At 40.6% G+C, this 17,399-nt stretch overlaps 2 protein-coding genes across 13 annotated transcripts in view; both read left to right on the top strand.

The window, feature by feature from the left end:
- The window catches only part of LOC147293313 (RRM in demeter (DUF1985)), a 12,008-nt gene extending 4,238 nt beyond the window's left edge, over nt 1-7,770 (top strand). For 3 of the 9 annotated variants that reach the window (XM_086233704.1, XM_086233700.1, XM_086233698.1), the window contains 5 exons: nt 4,569-4,681; nt 4,984-5,090; nt 5,176-5,241; nt 5,407-5,657; nt 6,955-7,770. In XM_086233704.1, the coding sequence (XP_086089830.1) occupies nt 4,569-4,681; nt 4,984-5,004 (134 nt within the window). In that variant the 3' untranslated portion in view covers nt 5,005-5,090; nt 5,176-5,241; nt 5,407-5,657; nt 6,955-7,770. The remainder of the gene's footprint in view (nt 1-4,568; nt 4,682-4,983; nt 5,091-5,175; nt 5,242-5,406; nt 5,658-6,954) is intronic. The other 6 variants (XM_086233702.1, XM_086233701.1, XM_086233703.1 and 3 more) reach the window with 6 other exon arrangements.
- Nucleotides 7,771-8,171: 401 nt separating this feature from the next.
- LOC147293312 (folate synthesis bifunctional protein, mitochondrial-like) lies at nt 8,172-11,359 on the top strand. 4 transcript variants are annotated; one of them, XM_086233147.1, is made up of 4 exons: nt 8,172-8,456; nt 8,630-8,684; nt 8,865-8,995; nt 9,747-11,359. In XM_086233147.1, the coding sequence occupies exons 3-4, from the start codon at nt 8,929-8,931 to the stop codon at nt 11,219-11,221; spliced, it is 1,542 nt and encodes a 513-aa protein (XP_086089273.1). In that variant the 5' UTR covers nt 8,172-8,456; nt 8,630-8,684; nt 8,865-8,928; the 3' UTR covers nt 11,222-11,359. The 4 variants fall into 4 exon arrangements, with proteins under 4 accessions (XP_086089273.1, XP_086089272.1, XP_086089271.1 ...); XM_086233146.1 differs by having other exon boundaries at nt 8,624-8,684; XM_086233145.1 differs by having other exon boundaries at nt 8,172-8,495.
- The last annotated feature ends 6,040 nt before the right edge of the window (nt 11,360-17,399 follow it).

Below are 17,399 nucleotides of genomic sequence, written 5' to 3'. Positions count from 1 at the left end.
AGAGGGCTATGATAGCATTTAATTATAGCATTTTTTCAATTGTGCTATTATATACAATATAATAATAGCATCATTTGAAAAAAAACGCTACAGAAACAAGCCCATCTATTATAACAAGCCCATCTAAATTATACACGAGCGGCAAAGGAAAGTAAAGGCTCGGGCTGAGGAAAGTAAAGGAAAGTGAATTCCCTCTCTTCGTTTTACTCTCCTTCTTTGAGAAAGTGACGATTTCTCCAGTATGACACACGATGGTTTTACTCTCCTTCTCCTTCAGCCATGGGTAAGCATATTTACTTCTTCTATTTGTCTTGCCTATCCTCTTCCTCTTCCTCCTCCCTATTTCTCTTTCATGGGTATTTCAATTTTGGGTTAGGGTTAGGGATTTTTGATCAATCAATTTCTCTATGCCTCTAATTAATTTCTCTATGTATTTCAGTTTTGGGTTAGGGAAGAAGTTTTCAGTGACTTCAGGGATGTGGGTCTCTTTCATCTAATTGACATTGGTTTGTCTCTTTCTTCTTCTATAAATCTATATGCGTTCATATGTGGATGTGGGTCTCTTTCAATTTCCTCCTCATGGGTTTACTCTTTTTTTATTTATTTATAATTTTTGCAGACTTTCACAAATTGTTCCAGCAGTACAATCCTGGTGGATTAGCTTTGGGTTTTTCAGAGTTGTGATTTTGGGTATCTCGAGTGAGGGATTCAAACTCACTAGATTGTAAGGTTCAGAATTCAGACTTGTGTTTTTGACATTATATTTAGATTAGAAATTTATGAACTCGTACATGGTTTGTGATTTTGAAATTTAAATGTTGGTGTTTTTAGCTTGAGTTTGAAACCAAAGTATGAAACCTGCACATCTCAGTCTGCCATTTGTTTTCAATTTATGAAAGTTTATACCTAGTGATGTACTTGTTAGGTTTAACTAGCAAACGATTGATTCTTGGACTTTTATTTTCTGAAAATGCAGTTGGGACATAAGCTTGTAGAAAAGGGTATCATATACTTATGTTGCTTACCCTTCATGAACATTTGATTTTTCATGTGTATGACTTTGATTGTTGGCCGGAGTAAAGAGTCGTTTGTGTTTCTTTTGAATTTCTAATTGTTGGGTTTTATTTATAATGTGAATTTGATAAACCCATTAAAAAGAAGTTGTGCCCCTGTGTGTTGCGTGTTAAAGCCTCAAAACTTAAATGAGTACGTTAATTCTAAAATGATTTACAGATTTTTATCAGTGGAATTTTGGGAATGAATTGGCTTCATTTCTACCTTTGTTATTAGTATAAGCTTATGGAATAATGGAAAACAATTGTACATTTAATGAAATTTTTTTCTGCATCACAAAGAGCTAATCTGTTTAAGAATTAGTGATTGCAATGGTGCTTATAGGAGTGTGAATTTGATCTGGGTTTCCACTTAAACTTCGAATTGTTCAGTTTTCTTAATTCTATCTGTGATTTCCAGGTTCTGCTTCCTATATTGGTTGGCTTTGTTTTGTTTCGTTTTATTTTCTTCCTTTTTTTTCTTCTCCATTCCTATTTTGCAGACATGCTTATTTAAGTGTGAGAGGGACAAAGCAGCAATGGCATTCTTTGTTTATCGTCCTTCAACTCCACATTGCAGAGGTTGACCTCAAGAGATGTGAGCCTTGGTCCTCCCAGGTATACATTCATTCATTATCACATTGCAATTTGCATGCATATATATTGAAAGTACGTTCTACTTATATTTATTGATTCCATTTCCTTAATCTTTGGTTGAAAATCTTTGTTAATTAATTAATTTTTTCTTTTTTGTGCTAATTAATTAAGTCGATCTTCAATCTTCATGGGTTTCAAAGGTCCCCTCTCTGCTACTAGTGGGTCTCAAGTCCCACAAATTAAGACACAGCTCAAGTAGTTAGCTAGTGTTATTATATATATATATATAGCTAGCCTTACCAAGCTTTTTTCATTAACATTTTAACTTGAGCAGAAACAAGTAAATAAACATGTTTAAGTGTTTAACAAATGAACAATCATTAATTCTCTCATATGTCTGAGGAAGAGTTATTGCATATATTATTCTCTCATATGTAATATGTTATATAGTTCTGTATATAAGTGTCTCTGTCGCTGTCTACATGCAGACTTGGAGTTGAGCATACCTTTTTCAAAGCTAGGTAGACTTAATTAATTATTTGAGGGGCATATATTATATGATATAATTAATCTGTGGGCAGAAAATCTATGTATATGGATCTCATGGCAGGCTGTTATCTGACAAATTAATTTGAATCATTTAATAGCATTGATGGCTGGGTGTAGGGTAATACTTCTTTATATTAGACATAAAAGTAATTTTAGATGTTCTAAACCTTTATTACAATATGCATGTGGCAAATATTTTCTTAGTACCTATTTTTACATTGTTGTCTAATATGAGTAAGTGGAGATACAATTTTGTAAGAGGTTGTTTTACAAGAATATATAACATAAGGTTTTTGTTTGAACTTTGGAATGCAGCGGGTTTTGTCGTCCAAGGAAATAAACTTTCCTTATCCTCTTGGATTGACTCTACTTCACATGGTCTTCTCCTCTGTCTTATGCATTCTACTCACCAAAGTTTTTAAGGTATTTATTTAAGTTACCAAATACTGTGATGATTATTAAGTAAAAAATACCTGTACTCTAAAACTTATTTTTTTACTTAACAGATTATGACAATTGGATGGATTAATGAAAAACAAAGAGTAGCTGTGTTTTATGTTTACTGTATTATTCTCTAGCTTTACTCTAATAATATGTCCTATAATGTCTTGGGGTGGATATGGAGGTGCACCCTGGGGTGACCTATATATTGTGCCTTGTTTGACTGCTACCTTGTCGAATCTGACTTTTCAATGCATTTTTTTTATGGGAAAAAAATAATGGGTTGTTTTATCTACCTTAGAAAGTACATTTGTCATTTGAATGTCTTCCAAATATGTTATATATATATATTTATCAGTTGGTGAACCTTGTGTATGAAATTGAAGCTTGGCCAAATTGGAAAAATATTCTATTATATAGTTAATTAAATATGAAGTAGATATGGGCCAACACAGTTCATTTGTTTAGTTTTGATTTCCTGCACAATATCTAGATATGCTAATATGGAGGGATATGTGAATTGATATAACATGTGTTGATTTAGCTAGCTCAAGCACTTGTTTTGATTTAATAGCTCAAGTACTTGACTTATGGTGTTCTTCTTGTATGCTAGCTCAAGTACTCATTTTGATTTTTTATAAGTGTAATTTTGTTTTATTAGTTTCTTATAATTGGTATTTTCTTTTGGCAGCTTAGGGACACTCAGCTATTGGAATTGGATGCTTGCTTATAGGAAGTAGCAAATTGATTTAGTTGTGTTTGTTTCTATAGGGCCTAATATATGCATTACTGTTATATAGGGAAAACATGAGACATTATTGTACTTATTGAGCCTTATGTAATACACTTAATTGATTCTTTTGAGGTCATTTAATGAGATGTGTCTTACCATTTACTATTGACAGCATTATATAATTTACTCTTGAAAGCAACAAAAAAATGACATGGAAAAAATGCTATGGAAAAGGTATAAAAAGAACTATAATAGTATTCTAAACACTAGCAACACATATGCTATTAAAAGCCACAATAATAGCATTTTAAAATTGCTATGGTATATATTTCTATAGCATTTCGATCACGCTATTATATATATCTTTTATAGCATTTTAAAAATGCTATAGAAAGGTTTTTTTTAATAGCATTCCAAAAATGCTATAAAAGACCTTGGGTCTATTATAACGTCGGCTGACATAGCGTTTTCAATAACGCTATAAAAGGGTTTTTATAGCGTTTTTTGAGTGCTATAAAAGCCCTTTTCTGTTCTAGTGCGTGATGAAACACGACCCATTTGCCTCATGACTTAGTCTAAAATTTCTTGCATTGTGTCATATTTTGGTTGCTTTGTATCACATTTTACCTCATATGTTGAAGTTACCTCATTCAATCTCTCTTCCATTTGTGCATTCATCCCCTCTCATTTGCACCTTCATCCTCTCCATTTCTTCTTTTTGTCTTGCCTTTCCAGTAGCACTGTAGCGTTGCTAGGGTTCATGCTTGACTGAACCTATACTGTCTGAAAATTTATTAGTAGCCTCTCATCAAAAAAATTTATTAGTAGCCTCCTCGTATCTAGTCTTTCATAATACAAAAAGAGATGAATTTTAGAATTCACTACATGGAAGTATTTTAAATGAAATAATGATTTTCCATTTGATGTAAAACTGGTTATATACCATCACATCCTCTAGAGTAGATTCAACCCAAGACCCATCCTTTCTCTTATGAGTCATAATAAAGAATTCTTTATCGGATGGCTCCTTTCCCTTAAGTATATTTGCCATCACACAAACATCCAATCATCTACCAACAGCCAATAAGAAATCCAAGACAACTGTATTCAATCAGCTGTAATTTCCTTAAATGAGTTTGTTGAAATCTCTTTTCAAAAAGGACAATATTCATTCAAGGGATGTATTTGATCGGCAGATGCTTATGCTTGTCAGAATCTCCCACATGATGCCTACAAGCTACTTGCTGTACCATCTCCAATTGGTGGTGTTCTTGTGATTCGTGTAAATTCTATTCTTTATCATAGCCAGGTAAATTAATTTCTTTGAGTGGAATTTTAATAGATGAAGCAAATTTTTATGGGCTTTTATCCTACTTTATGCAGCCAGCCTCATGTGCATTTGCGTTAAATAGCTACGCTGTTTGTGTGCACACTCACACACACTGTCCTCCCTCCTTTCCATTTCATTGGCTTCTTTCTCCCCCCCTCCCCAAAAAAAAATTTGTGTCTATATGATTATGACTTAGTTGTGTATAATTTCATTTTTGAGGACTGCAGTTGGGTGAAACTCCAGATTTTCCCATAAATTAATCTATTTTCTGTTTCATTCAGTCAAGAGATGCCAAGATCTAGTTTCACTGTGGAGCTTTATGCTGCCAATGCAACTTGGTTATTGAATGATGTAGCCTTGCATGCAATTATACCTTTGGTCAATTTTGGTGAGGAAAACTGATTGTGATAATATGGTAAAAGCAACAAAATATACTAACTGCAGTTTACTGAAATTTAATCAACTTGTCACAGATTCCTTGTAGAACAGCAATGAGCGGGAGCTTTCAACTCAATGGCACATACTTTCAAATTAAAGAGGCAAGTCTTATTAAAACTAATCTCTTTATGTTTATCTACTATGTACAGTCTGGATTAAGTTAATAGCAGTCCAAAGAGCTATTGACTACTTTATCCACTTCTGCCAACCAGAATATTAAATCCATTAATTTCTAGATGTGTAAACATAGTTCTATCACCATGCAGATGTTCACAGATCATGATTCTAGTGTGAACCCAATTGATGTTCCAAGGGGTTGGATATGGAATTTGCCAAGACGGACAGTATACTCTGGAACTTCTCTATAAACTATATTCAAAGGTAACAGAAAAATGAAGATACAGGGTTTACTACATAATGATCCAAGTTACAGATGTAAAAGTGATTTACAATGAAATACCTGTGTCTACTAGCTAGGTCTATCTACAACAGGGGGAATTTTCAATTCTGCTTTTAGGTATGCTACTAACTTCAATTCTTCATATTAATTTATCTGCTTAGTTTGAGTATACATCATACTAAATTAATAGTTGAGTCACATTAACTCATTAAGGTAATAAATTTATAATTTCAAAATACATAATAATACATAGAAAATGTCGAACAATAGCAGTTCCTGCCAAACATGCAGAATGCACAAAGAGAGGGCTAGTTCTGCAAAATTTAGCATTAATTTAAGAAGATGATTTTGATTTTGCAGTACAATTTTTTTTTTTCTTCTGAAAATAAACAAAGTTTATTAATCATTTCATGGAATTGTACAATAGCAGCAGACAAGGACCATTGTTGAAAACAAACACATCTATCTACATAAGAATTAAAACTATAAAAAGCTTCCAAGTACGAAATTATCATAAAGCTGCCGTCCAATCTAGCAGTATAGTCAAAAGAGGTTGATCCTTAAATTTTGTTGGGACTGAAGCCCATAGTAAAGAGAAAACCTCACCCTCTCCCACAGTTCCTCCATTGCCACCCCCTTATAATCATCAGATATCCTCATATTCCTCTCCATCCAAACCACCCACAAGACAGTTATCCTCATTCCTTCAGCAACTGCACAGAACCCTAGCCCTCTTTCCTTTGACAAAAGCAGTTAGTCTTCCGCTAAAGTAGAGTGGCACCCATATGGTATCACCCAACTATCTTAATTCCATTATATGGTTATGCATGCATGGTTAAGACACAAGGAAAAGTTACTAGTAGTATTAGGGTTTAGGGTTAGGTGATGATCCTGTATGCATGGGTAGCCCTTTGCTGTTTGGTGTAGCCTCTGTTGTTGATTGATGATCCTGTATTGTATTTTTGTACACTGCTGGACATTGTAGAAAGGTTGTGTTTGATCTGTTTGGCCAGTGGATCTTTCTTTCACTGCTAGGTATTGTACTTTGCTGGCTTTTGCAATAAAGTTTTTGTTTCTTAAATAAACCTAGGCCAGTCCTCGACATGCACTTATGACAGTTAATATTTACTAGGTAAAAGCTAGCTGTTAGGTTTTAATTGCTTTATATACAGTGAATATAACCATAAATTTTAATTACCTTATGCTAATGCCAAGTATATATGTGTTAAATTTGGATGAAACATAAGGAAAAATGACGTCAACCAATAATAACGCATCAGAGATGAATCAAATTGATGTTTATTTTGACAAAAATCAATCTGATTCTGATTGTCTATATCGCCAACCATATTTCTTCCAAAGTTACTGTCTTAAGTTTTGTTTTGTTTTGTTGTTTTGTTTTGCTGAACCAAAGCAGGAAGACTCTTGGACGCAACAATGGTAAACGAGCACAGAAATTGAAAAGCAAAATAAAATTTATGAGAATAATTGGAGCAGTTTGAAGTTTGAAAGCAGAGTGATAGAAACAAATATTTTGATGATCCAGATTATACAAGAAGACCTCAAAGAAGACAAGCGCAGAACAACAACATTGATGTTAATATAAGTGTATGCAACCCAAAACAGGAAACAAATGTTGATCAAATGGCTGAAGTTGTGCACGCTCAAGTGGGAATTTGGCAAGGTGATGGAGAGTCGTCCTCTGAAGAATATGGCTAATACAGTGCATTAACAAGTGTTCAAGCACCAAAAAAGTCTAGGAATAAAAGACAGCTTGATATTCACTTAAAAATCGTGTTGGGTCCAGTAGAAGCCTATAAAGATTGTCAAGGATAAAAGAGCAATCATGTCATGGTTGATTTGATTTTCATATAATTGAAGAAAATGCTAGTCTTCTATATGGATCAGTGTAAAAGGCTCATGCTGAAGGGAACAATAACAAGTGCTGGTATATTGTGCAGTTGTAGAGAAGTGATTACTGTGTGGGATTTCGGTTGTAATCTGAAAAGCCATAGACCTGAAAGGTAAAGAAAATCGCCTGATTATGATAAAGATCATATAATAGGATTTAGTAGAAAATTAAAGTGTCTCTTATTGGTTTCGGTTATAAAAAATAGTAGATGTATCCTGCTGAGATTGAAAAATTGGTAGAAAGGTGTTCCTGAAGAATTCAAATCAAGCAGTTGAAACAATATTATCATATTAATTAGTGGTGGGCAGGCATACCATGTTTTGTTTCCCACTGGCCCTGTTTTGTAGTAATTGTAATGCTTCAATTTTCATTCATACATTTTCTAAATAAGATTAGTCTTTCTGGTGTCCCCCTATTTAAACGATCTAATCGATCAATTACATTGTAATTAACACAACAACAAAAAGCAGTAATAACCCCAAAGTGCTCTGCATTTGATAGGGCAAATGTCTTGGAACACAAGCCTCTAATAAGAAAACACATGACAGCAGAAATAAAGAAACCAACACCTCATATTATGTGCCTAAAAATATTCAATATTATCAAAACGTGCGAAAAGGTATTACAAGGTAACAAGGCCTTACTCAAAATAGCAGAGATACGCACCCATTATTTCTAAAAATAATCTTTGAGATAAGTTGGCGCTTTTGGGGCTGATCCCTTAGGCCATTGCACTGCACTTTTTAACAGTGAAATTTAACTTGGAGAGATAAAACCACTACGTGAGATCATATAATGAGTTCTCATCCAAATCGATATCATCAAACTGGCAGCTGCACCCAAAACTAGCTCTACAAACAAAAGCTCAACCAGTGACTCCACCAAATAGTCCCATGGGCCATGGGCCATGACCCATTACTATGTCGTCACCCTAAAATTCATCTCTAACTCTAACCATCTCTATTGGGGCACTCTTTTCTCTCTGCAGCTTCACACAGACACAGGTCTGCAGTGTGCATCCAATCCCGTATTCAATTTCTTTGGTTTGTGGCTTTATTTCCATCTATCGTATTGTCCAATGTTTTCATTTGTGCTGCATCGCAATGGAGCAACCTTGCACAATGCGTTATGCTCACCAGGTGTTTGTTTTATTGTTTGTTTGTGTTTTAAGTTGCAGTGGAGTGCAGAACAATAGTGATGTCCTGTCTGGACTATTGAACTAGGCACTTTGAGTAAGTTTACTTTCCCTGTGATTTGCCCAATTCAATTCCTTTCAAGTAGGTCCTTTGAATGTGAAAATGGTGATTGCTATCCTATATTATATATCACGGTTATCACCTACTTTTGTTGTTTGTGAATGTTTCTATCTTGTAATTAAATGACCAATAGTCATGTGAATTTTATAACTGCAGAGACTTTGGAGGGATAGAATACCAATTTCAACTTCACTTTGATGATAAGCCACTCATAACAAACATGAATATATTCAAGCAGCTCGTGCCCACCATAAGTCGATTGAATGGTGTCACAAAGTATTGTCAAGGTGAATCTAAATTCAATTTAGTCTGTTTTATATTTGTATATAAGAGCCCAGATTCGCTGAGTGATTGTTGAAATTTTGAACCATTCAATGTTTGTTAAGTTGAATATCACACAGAATTGTTGTCAGAGGTGAGGATGAAAGGAGTTGATATATTCTAACCCAAATTATGTAGTCTCCCATCTAACGGTAGTCATAAAATATTTGCAGAGGTCACTTGTAGTTGTGTAATTTGTAGAGTTTTCATTCTTGTGAAGCGATCTTTACTTATATAATGGCAACAAAAGCAGTCCACGAGGCAAAATTTGACAGATATGGGTTGGTCTCAATAATGCTTATTAGTTATGAGTATAGAGGAAGTAACTTATCTAAGCCAGTTTATTAGTTATGACCATTTTCTGGGTAATATGGATGGAGAGGAATAGAAAAATATTTGCGGGGATGAGAGTGGAGGATTTGGGCCACTTGTGGGGAGGGTTTGTTTTTGGGCATCTTTATGGGCCTCAGCTTCTTCAGAGTTTAGGGAGATATTTTTTCAGCATTACTCGTAGTCTGGAATGCAGCTTTTTATAGTCCTATTGTTTTATGCAATTTCCGATTTTGATATGAATATGGTATAGTTATTTGCTGTCAGTGGATATCTCATCCACTGTACTGTATCATTGTGTGTCTTCTTTAATAAAAGTTTGGTTCCTATAAAAAATAAAAACTGTCTAAGCCAGTTTCCTGATACTTTTTTTCATCTTCAATGCAGCTTCATGGTTTTCCTTCATACATTCATCCCAAAATTCCTCAGTAGAAGTTCATTCTCAAGATCAGGAAGTAGTGATTGCTTTGGGGAGCAATGTGGGTGACAGACTGCATAATTTCAATGAAGCCTTGCAGTTAATGAGAAAATCAGGCATACACATCACAAGACATGGTTGTTTGTACGAGACAGCACCGGCCTATGTGACTGATCAGCCTAATTTTCTCAACTCTGCTGTCAGAGCTTTTACAAAACTTGGGCCTCATGAGTTATTAGGAGCACTGAAGAAAATTGAAAAGGACATGGGTCGTACTCATGGTCTAAGGTATGGTCCCAGGCTGATTGACTTGGATATATTGTTCTATGGAAAATTTAGAGTCAGTTCTGAGATCCTTACAATCCCCCATGAAAGAATTTGGGAAAGACCATTTGTAATGGCCCCACTACTGGATTTGCTAGGATCAACTATTGATAGCGATACAGTCGCTTGTTGGCATTCTTTCTCAATGCATTCTGGTGGGCTTTTTGATTGTTGGGAGAAATTGGGTGGCGAATCCATTATTGGAAAGGAAGGTCTGAAGAGGGTTTTGCCTGTTGGAAATGGCTTGTGGGAGTGGTCAACGAAAACCTCAGTCATGGGTATCCTTAATTTGACCCCAGATAGTTTTAGTGATGGAGGAAAGTACTTTTCTGTGGAGGCAGCAATTTCTCAAGTTCGCTCAATGATTTCAGAAGGGGCAGATATGATTGATATTGGTGCACAGTCTACGCGACCAATGGCCACTAGGATTTCAGTTGAACAAGAATTGGATAGACTAATCCCTGTCTTAGAAGCAGTCCTTGGGATGCCTGAAGTAAAGGGAAAGATTGTATCTGTGGATACATTTTATTCAGAAGTTGCTTCAGAAGCAGTCAGTAAAGGGGCTCATATTGTAAATGATGTATCTGCTGGGCAGTTGGACTCTAACATGCTTAGTGTTGTTGCAGGCCTTGGGGTCCCTTACATTGCAATGCACATGAGGGGGGATCCGTCTATAATGCAGAATGGTGAGAATCTGCAATATGATAATGTTTGTAAGCAGGTTGCCTCTGAGTTATACTTGAGGGTGAGAGATGCGGAACTATTAGGCATCCCAGCTTGGAGGATAATCATTGACCCTGGAATTGGATTCTCAAAGAACACTGAACACAATTTGGACATCTTAACGGGATTACCAAATATTCAAGCAGAGATTGGGACGAAAAGTTTAGCTTTGTCTCATGCACCCAAATTGATTGGACCTTCCAGAAAGAAATTTTTAGGTGAAATTTGTACTCGCACTGCTGCAATTGATAGAGATCCTGCTACTGTTGCTGCTGTCACTGCTGCAATTTTGGGCGGAGCAAATATTGTAAGAGTGCATAATGTAAGAGATAATCTAGATGCTGTGAAGCTATGTGATGCAATGCTGAGACATAAGAGATCTCTTAGTCCAGCTTAGAAAAATTGTTAATAATTTATTTCTTCAATAGAACATGTTTTTGGTATTCCTTTGATTATCTAAAAGTGTTTTTGGCACTTTGTCAGTAAAGGATAGAAGAAGCAAATTACTCTTGAAGGGAAGGTGAGAGTAACCATATTGTGGCTGACCCGACACTGAATTAAAGCCTCATCACTATTTTTTCTAACAGCAATACTGAGCTTATCCACCGACTTACTCAGATTCTCATATTCCTGCCTGAGACCATCAAGATGTGTCTTCATCTTTGGCTTGTTGCGATTCTTTAGAAAGTTCCTGTTTTTCCTTTACATTTTTCTAAGCTCTCTATTTCTGCCGGCAGCAGGAGTTGCTTTTCGAGTCCAACACAAACATGTGTCCTTTAATCTTATCACATCATTTTGCACACCCTGATGCTGAGCTTCAAAATCCTTTAGAGAAGTTTTCACGCATTCCTTTTGCTTCTCAACTGTTTCAATTAAGCTTCTACTCCCCAATTTATCTCCACCATCTTGCATGTCCCTAATTTTGGAATATTTTTTTCGTTACTGTTGGCTTGCATTCTTTTCAACTTCTCTTTGGAACCTTCCTAACTCATGTCAAGCTATATACTTTGGCTTTACGTTGATGATCCGTACAATCTATATCTAGTTCCTCTTGAGATAAGAACTTTCTGCGAATGCGTTATGTATCCTAATACCTCATCGACTTTTCCTAACTGCTCCCTTCTTGTTTTTTTTCCATCTGCTCAGAATGTGAGTCTCTTGGTCTCCCAATTGCATCTTCATCTACCTTTGTAGACTTCTTCCTGCAATTCTCAATCCAATGATCCATTCCTAGACCCTTTGTGAATGTGAGTCTTCTTATCTTTCTCTTTCCATGCTCTCGCTATGATCAATGAACCGGTATCCAATAATGACTTGGTGACTGTTGTTTTACGTGGCTTAGGCACCGATTACTCTATGCTTGTGACGCAATTCTCAACTTTCCCCTACTGTCCCAGTTTCTCGATCTTCGCTCTCGGGTTGTTATCTTTTGAAGCGCAAAATTCACGTCTCAATGATGCTGCCTCTTCTAATGCTCTTGTTGCAGCCCAACATGTTACTGCTTCTTCTCCCCAGTCTCGTGGTCCATCTTCTTCTCAGTTTGGCTTTCGTGGTGGCAGTTCCTTCCATCGAGGTCGTGGCGGTCGAGGCTGTGGGCGTGGAAGAGGCTGCAGCAACAGCAATCTTCGTGGTCTCCTTTCTGGAACTAGCAGCCCCAGCCAGTGCAGCAACAGTTATCCCCAACTCCACCTGCTAGTATATTCAGTGCTCATCCTGTCATTTGGTGCTCATACTGCAACAGTTCGGGTCATCCTGTTTCTGCTTGTCCACACCCGCCCATTCCACCAAATTCCCATTTTGCAAGCTTTCTGGCTTCATATCCTTATCCGGCTGCTCCCGTTTCTGGGTTTTCTCATCCATCTATAGATTTAGTTTTTGTTGATGCTCAAAAATGGTAAAGCAGTCAACGTCGAGTCGAACCACGTAGGCCCGTTGACCCACCACTGAGTGGATGACACGTCGAAGTGGGGCAGGAACGGGTAGCTGGGTCCGACTGGTGAGGAATGAGAGAGAATGATATCCAAAGCACCCTGCGCAAGTACACAAAAGTGAGCGGGAAGGGCACCGGTGTGGTGCCGGCCAAAGCTCCTCCGACGCTCAAGTCAGTGTTCAGAGAGATCTGAGAGCAGAGTGAGTGAATAGTATAATAATGATTTCAGTTGTCCTTTTGTGACAAGAAGGTACCTCTTTTATAGTACCTTTGGAAGAGTGTCAACCAATCCGGTGACGACACGTGTTCTTTGTGGTGACTTGCACTGTAGGAGCGCCACGTGGCACCGGTCTCGAGGATCTGAGTGAGTTGACACGGGTCGGGGGCCCGGGAGGCTTGAGCTTGCGAGGCCGGAGCCTAAGAGGCCGGGGCCCAGGGGGCCGGAGCCCATGAGGCCGAAGCCTAGTAGATCATGGGCTAGGAGCCCAGGAAGGGCTTAGTCTTTTGGGTCTAGGCCCAAACAGCATGGTGTTAGGCCTTGTGTGACTTGTCGTTATGCCGAGATGATTAGTCGTACGAACAGAAGTCCCCCAAGTTTCCGAGCAAAAGATACTTCTTGGTTGGGAACTTTGTACACAAAAGAGTCCGAGCAGAACGACAAGTAACCATACACTTGTTCCTGCTTAAGCTACTGTCTAGAAGTCCCCCAAGTTCCTTAGCAAGAAAAGCTGTACTGCAGGAAAGCTTGGGGATTACAGATGACACTTTTTTTTTTTTTTTTTTGAATTTCTGATCACCCTGTATTCCGAGCAGTAGACACTTTATGTAATCCCAGTAAACCTCGACCGATTTTAATGGTGGGATGTTGCCTTCTGTAAATAAGATTCTAAAATAGAGTGGTAGAGTCCACATATAAAATACCCACCCCAAATTTCACACTTGGTACTGTAGCATTATATGGGAGAGAGAGAGAGTTGATATTAAAAACAACTCAAAGAGGCAGCTGTGTTTTGCGAAATAGGAGAAAAAGAAAAACTGCTCGGGTGGGATTTGTGAGGGGAGGGCTCGGGCCGGAAAAGTTGGGTGGCCGGATCTCGCTTTGGGGAGGAGTGCTTGTGCGCGGGTCGGATTGAAGCAGGAGAGGGCTCGGGTCGGATTTCTGCGTGGGTCGGAAGAGAAGAGGCGAGCTCGGGCGAGTGTTGGGCTCGGCTCGGGTGGGCTGGAGTGTTGCTCGGGTCGGCGGGTCGGAAGGGTGTGTGGCCGGATCTGCTGAGCTCGGGCCGGAGAGGAAGTGCGCGGGTCGGATCGTCTTGGGTTGTGCTGCGCGTGGGTCAGAAGAGTACCGACTTGGAAGAAGAGGGGCGCGGGCCGGACTCCGGGCTCGGGGGGGTGGTGTGGGCTCAGGCCGGACCTGCCGAGCTCGGAAGTCGCGCCGCTGGGGGGGGGTGCTGCTGCTCAGCTCGGGCCGAGGCTGTGAGGGGGCTCGGGGCTGAACGCCTGTGCGTGATTTTTTCAGTGGGCTCGGGCTCGGGGCAGGCGAAGTGCTCTGCTCGCCTTGTCGTGCGTGGGAGGGGCCGGAGGGGGCTGGTCGGCTCGGAGCAGTGGGCTGCTCGGCTCGGAGCACTTGGTGCAGCGCCGTGGGCTCGGGTTGCTTGCAGCAGTGGGCTCGGGTTGGGTCAATTTTCACACTTTGAGGTAATTCAAATAAGAATTTTTCCACCCACTTGATATATTGATTTTTCCTTTGAAAATTGAGAACTTTGAGAAGTTGTGGTCGTCCAGCCTGAGGCAGACCTTGGAATTCTGTTTGTGAATTTTGTGGATGATGTGAGTAGGGGCAGGTGGAGGTGCAACTGGGTATGAGCCGTGCCCAGCATTGGGTAGGCAGCATGCCTTCATTTTTGGACTGTAACTTATTGGGTGTTGTGTTTTTGGCTAGGTACTGAGGAGACAAGATAAGTGGGTCGGAACCCGGTTGAGCCATTGGAGCCGCGGAACACAGGTAAAGGCTTGATTTTTTATTGCTTGTCTGCTTGAATTGATATTGTGAATACTGGCTTTGATAAATGATTGGTGGCTGAGCATGTGAAAGGGTGAATGTTGTCAAATTGGGTGTATCCGAGCACATACGGGGGGTAGGAAACCGGTATTAATCTGAAATGTCCATGGTGTTGTCTTGGTGTGCCGGGCACTTCCCATCTTGATTTGTGGTTTGTCTTGGGTGGGCAGGTGCACTGAAGTCGGACATTTCATGGCTTCCTCAGATGAGAACAGTTCTACGGATGAGGGAGAGTCTGATCGGGCGTCCACAAGTGACGGGACGCCGATGAGGCCCAATATGCTCCGACCCCGGATGGGGTGTGGAAATATGGGGGTGGGAAAAGTGCTCAAGACCGTCCAGGAGAGCTTGTCCATGGTGATGGGAAGTGAGGGAAAAAGCTCTGGTAGTGAGGACAGCGATGATGGAGAGACGCCCACCAGTTGTGGTGGTGTGGGTAGGCACATTGTGCCTGAGACATACTGGTCCGTGGATGGGTTATGTGAGAACAGGATGACGGAGGAGGACCTTGAAAAATTGAGGGTGGAGTTCCACATTCCCGATTATATCCATCTGAGCCTCCCGGGAGAGGGTGATGTCTTGAGTGACCCGCCGGAGGGGCATATTTTGTGTTTTGCCAAGAGTTTCCACCATGGGTTTAGGCTGCCTCTCCACCCCTATTTCCAGTATATGTTGAGGAAGTTAGGGATTGCACCAGCTCAGCTGACGCCCAATAGTTGGAGGACATTAATTGGGCTGTATGTATTGTTCCGAGATGATTGCACCAGCTCAGCTGACGCCCAATAGCTCGACTTAATCTCAAACTTGTTTGAGATTAAGTCGAGCCCCAAATTGCGAGGGTGGATGTACTGCTCGCAGTTGGCAAACGGGCAGTTCACTGATGGTACGACTCGCCAAATACAGGTGGGCCACCCGGACGCTCATAAGGAATGGAAGAAAAAATGGTTTTTCGCGAGTGGAGCCTGGGAATTCGGCCGGAGTGATAGGATGACCACGTATAGAGTGCCGACGAATTTCCACATAATAGGTTGCCTGGCTGAGCCGATGCATTGGTCTATGTACACTTAGATTATTAGCTGATGTTATGCTTATACTAATAGTAGTCTTTTGTTGTTTGCTTTTGCAGGGGGTGAGTGGGAGAGACTTCCATTGTCGAAGGGTAGCGCGGAAGAGGTGCGAAGAGTGCTTAGCCGACCTGCTCGAAAGTTGAGCGCTGCCTACCTCTTGTCTCCTGAAAAGTTGGCCAAGTACGGCTTCGGAGTCCCAGGTGAGCTTCTGTACTTCCCCTCTTGGAGTATTAGTTGATGAGATAATAATTTGTGCTCATTGAATTTTTTGTTGTCTTTCAGTGAAAATGGCCAATACGAAGAAAACAAGTAGACCGGTTGGTCATGCCCCGCCCGCTCAGAGGAGGATGATGATGGGGGCGCTGTTGGCCGGGGGCGGCTCGTCCCAGGGGAATGCAAGTAGAGGTGCAACGGTGCCCGGGGGTATGAGGCATAGTGGGTCTACCAACACCCAGGTTCCGAAGGCGGCTTCTCCCGGGAGGAAAAGGAAGACGGGATTAGATGCGGCCGAGCCCGGGAGAGAGGGCAAGAGGACAGCCACTGCGTCTGATCCGGTCCCAGAGGAGGATCGTCTGGCACAGCAGGCAGTGACAGACTTTGGAGGATCCCTGAAGAAAGGAAGGGATGACCGGGTGATTGGCGATGGTGTTGAGCCGATATCTGTTTTGCAGCGGGCCTTTACTGAGCAGTCCCAGGTAAGGGAAAGTGGTATATTATGATGAGATGTCCAAAGTTTAAACTTTATAGCTTGTGATAACATTTTCGTGGCACTCGACCTGGCAGGCACTGTTCTTCACTTATCAGGCACATGTTAGTGTCCTGGCCACGGTGGAGAAGATGAAGGACGAGATGTCGAGCTTCGTGGTGTGGAAGGACAGAGCGCTCTCAGCCGAGGAGAAGGTCGGTACCCTGGTTGCCCAGAACCAAGCGTTGCAGGCCGAGCTGCTGCAGGCCAGGAAGGAGGCAGACCAGGCTAGGCAGGAGTTGGAGCAGAGCGGGTAGGAGCTGAGCCAAGCTAAGCAAGAGGTGGACCAGGCTAGGCAGGAGTTGGACAATGAGTATAACAGCGGCTATGCCATGGGCTTTGGCGATTGCAAATTTGAGCTCGAGGAGATGTGCCCTGACTTTGACTGGGACCGCGTGCGTGGTCTGCTAGGGGCTGGCAACGAAGAGCCTGGCAACGAAGTGCCTGGCGACATCCCGGAGGAAGGTGCCCAGGAGGTAGAGCATGAGGACAGAGCATCCCCAGTTGGGGAGCGTGGTATGGGAGAGGATCCCAAATAGGCGTCTGTTGCACTTATGGCCCGGAGGCAGGGGTGAGCGGACCATTGCCCTATTTTGGTTTGAGTTGTATGGTCGGGTCGGATGTGGCCCGTGCCAACTTGCAAACTCTTTTGATTATTAAGTTTTGTACTTATTGTTATGTGGATGATTTGGAGGGTGTCCGACCCGTTATGGGGTAGGATGCCCTACTTTTGAATACATGGTATTGCAGAATTTTCTCGAATGCATGGTACTT

This window comes from Dryas octopetala, chromosome 2 (assembly GCF_963921425.1).
Source record: "Dryas octopetala chromosome 2, drDryOcto1.1, whole genome shotgun sequence".
NCBI classification, from domain to species: domain Eukaryota; kingdom Viridiplantae; phylum Streptophyta; class Magnoliopsida; order Rosales; family Rosaceae; genus Dryas; species Dryas octopetala.
Note: the sequence above shows the minus strand (reverse complement) of the source record. Positions and strands in the feature narration are given on the sequence as shown.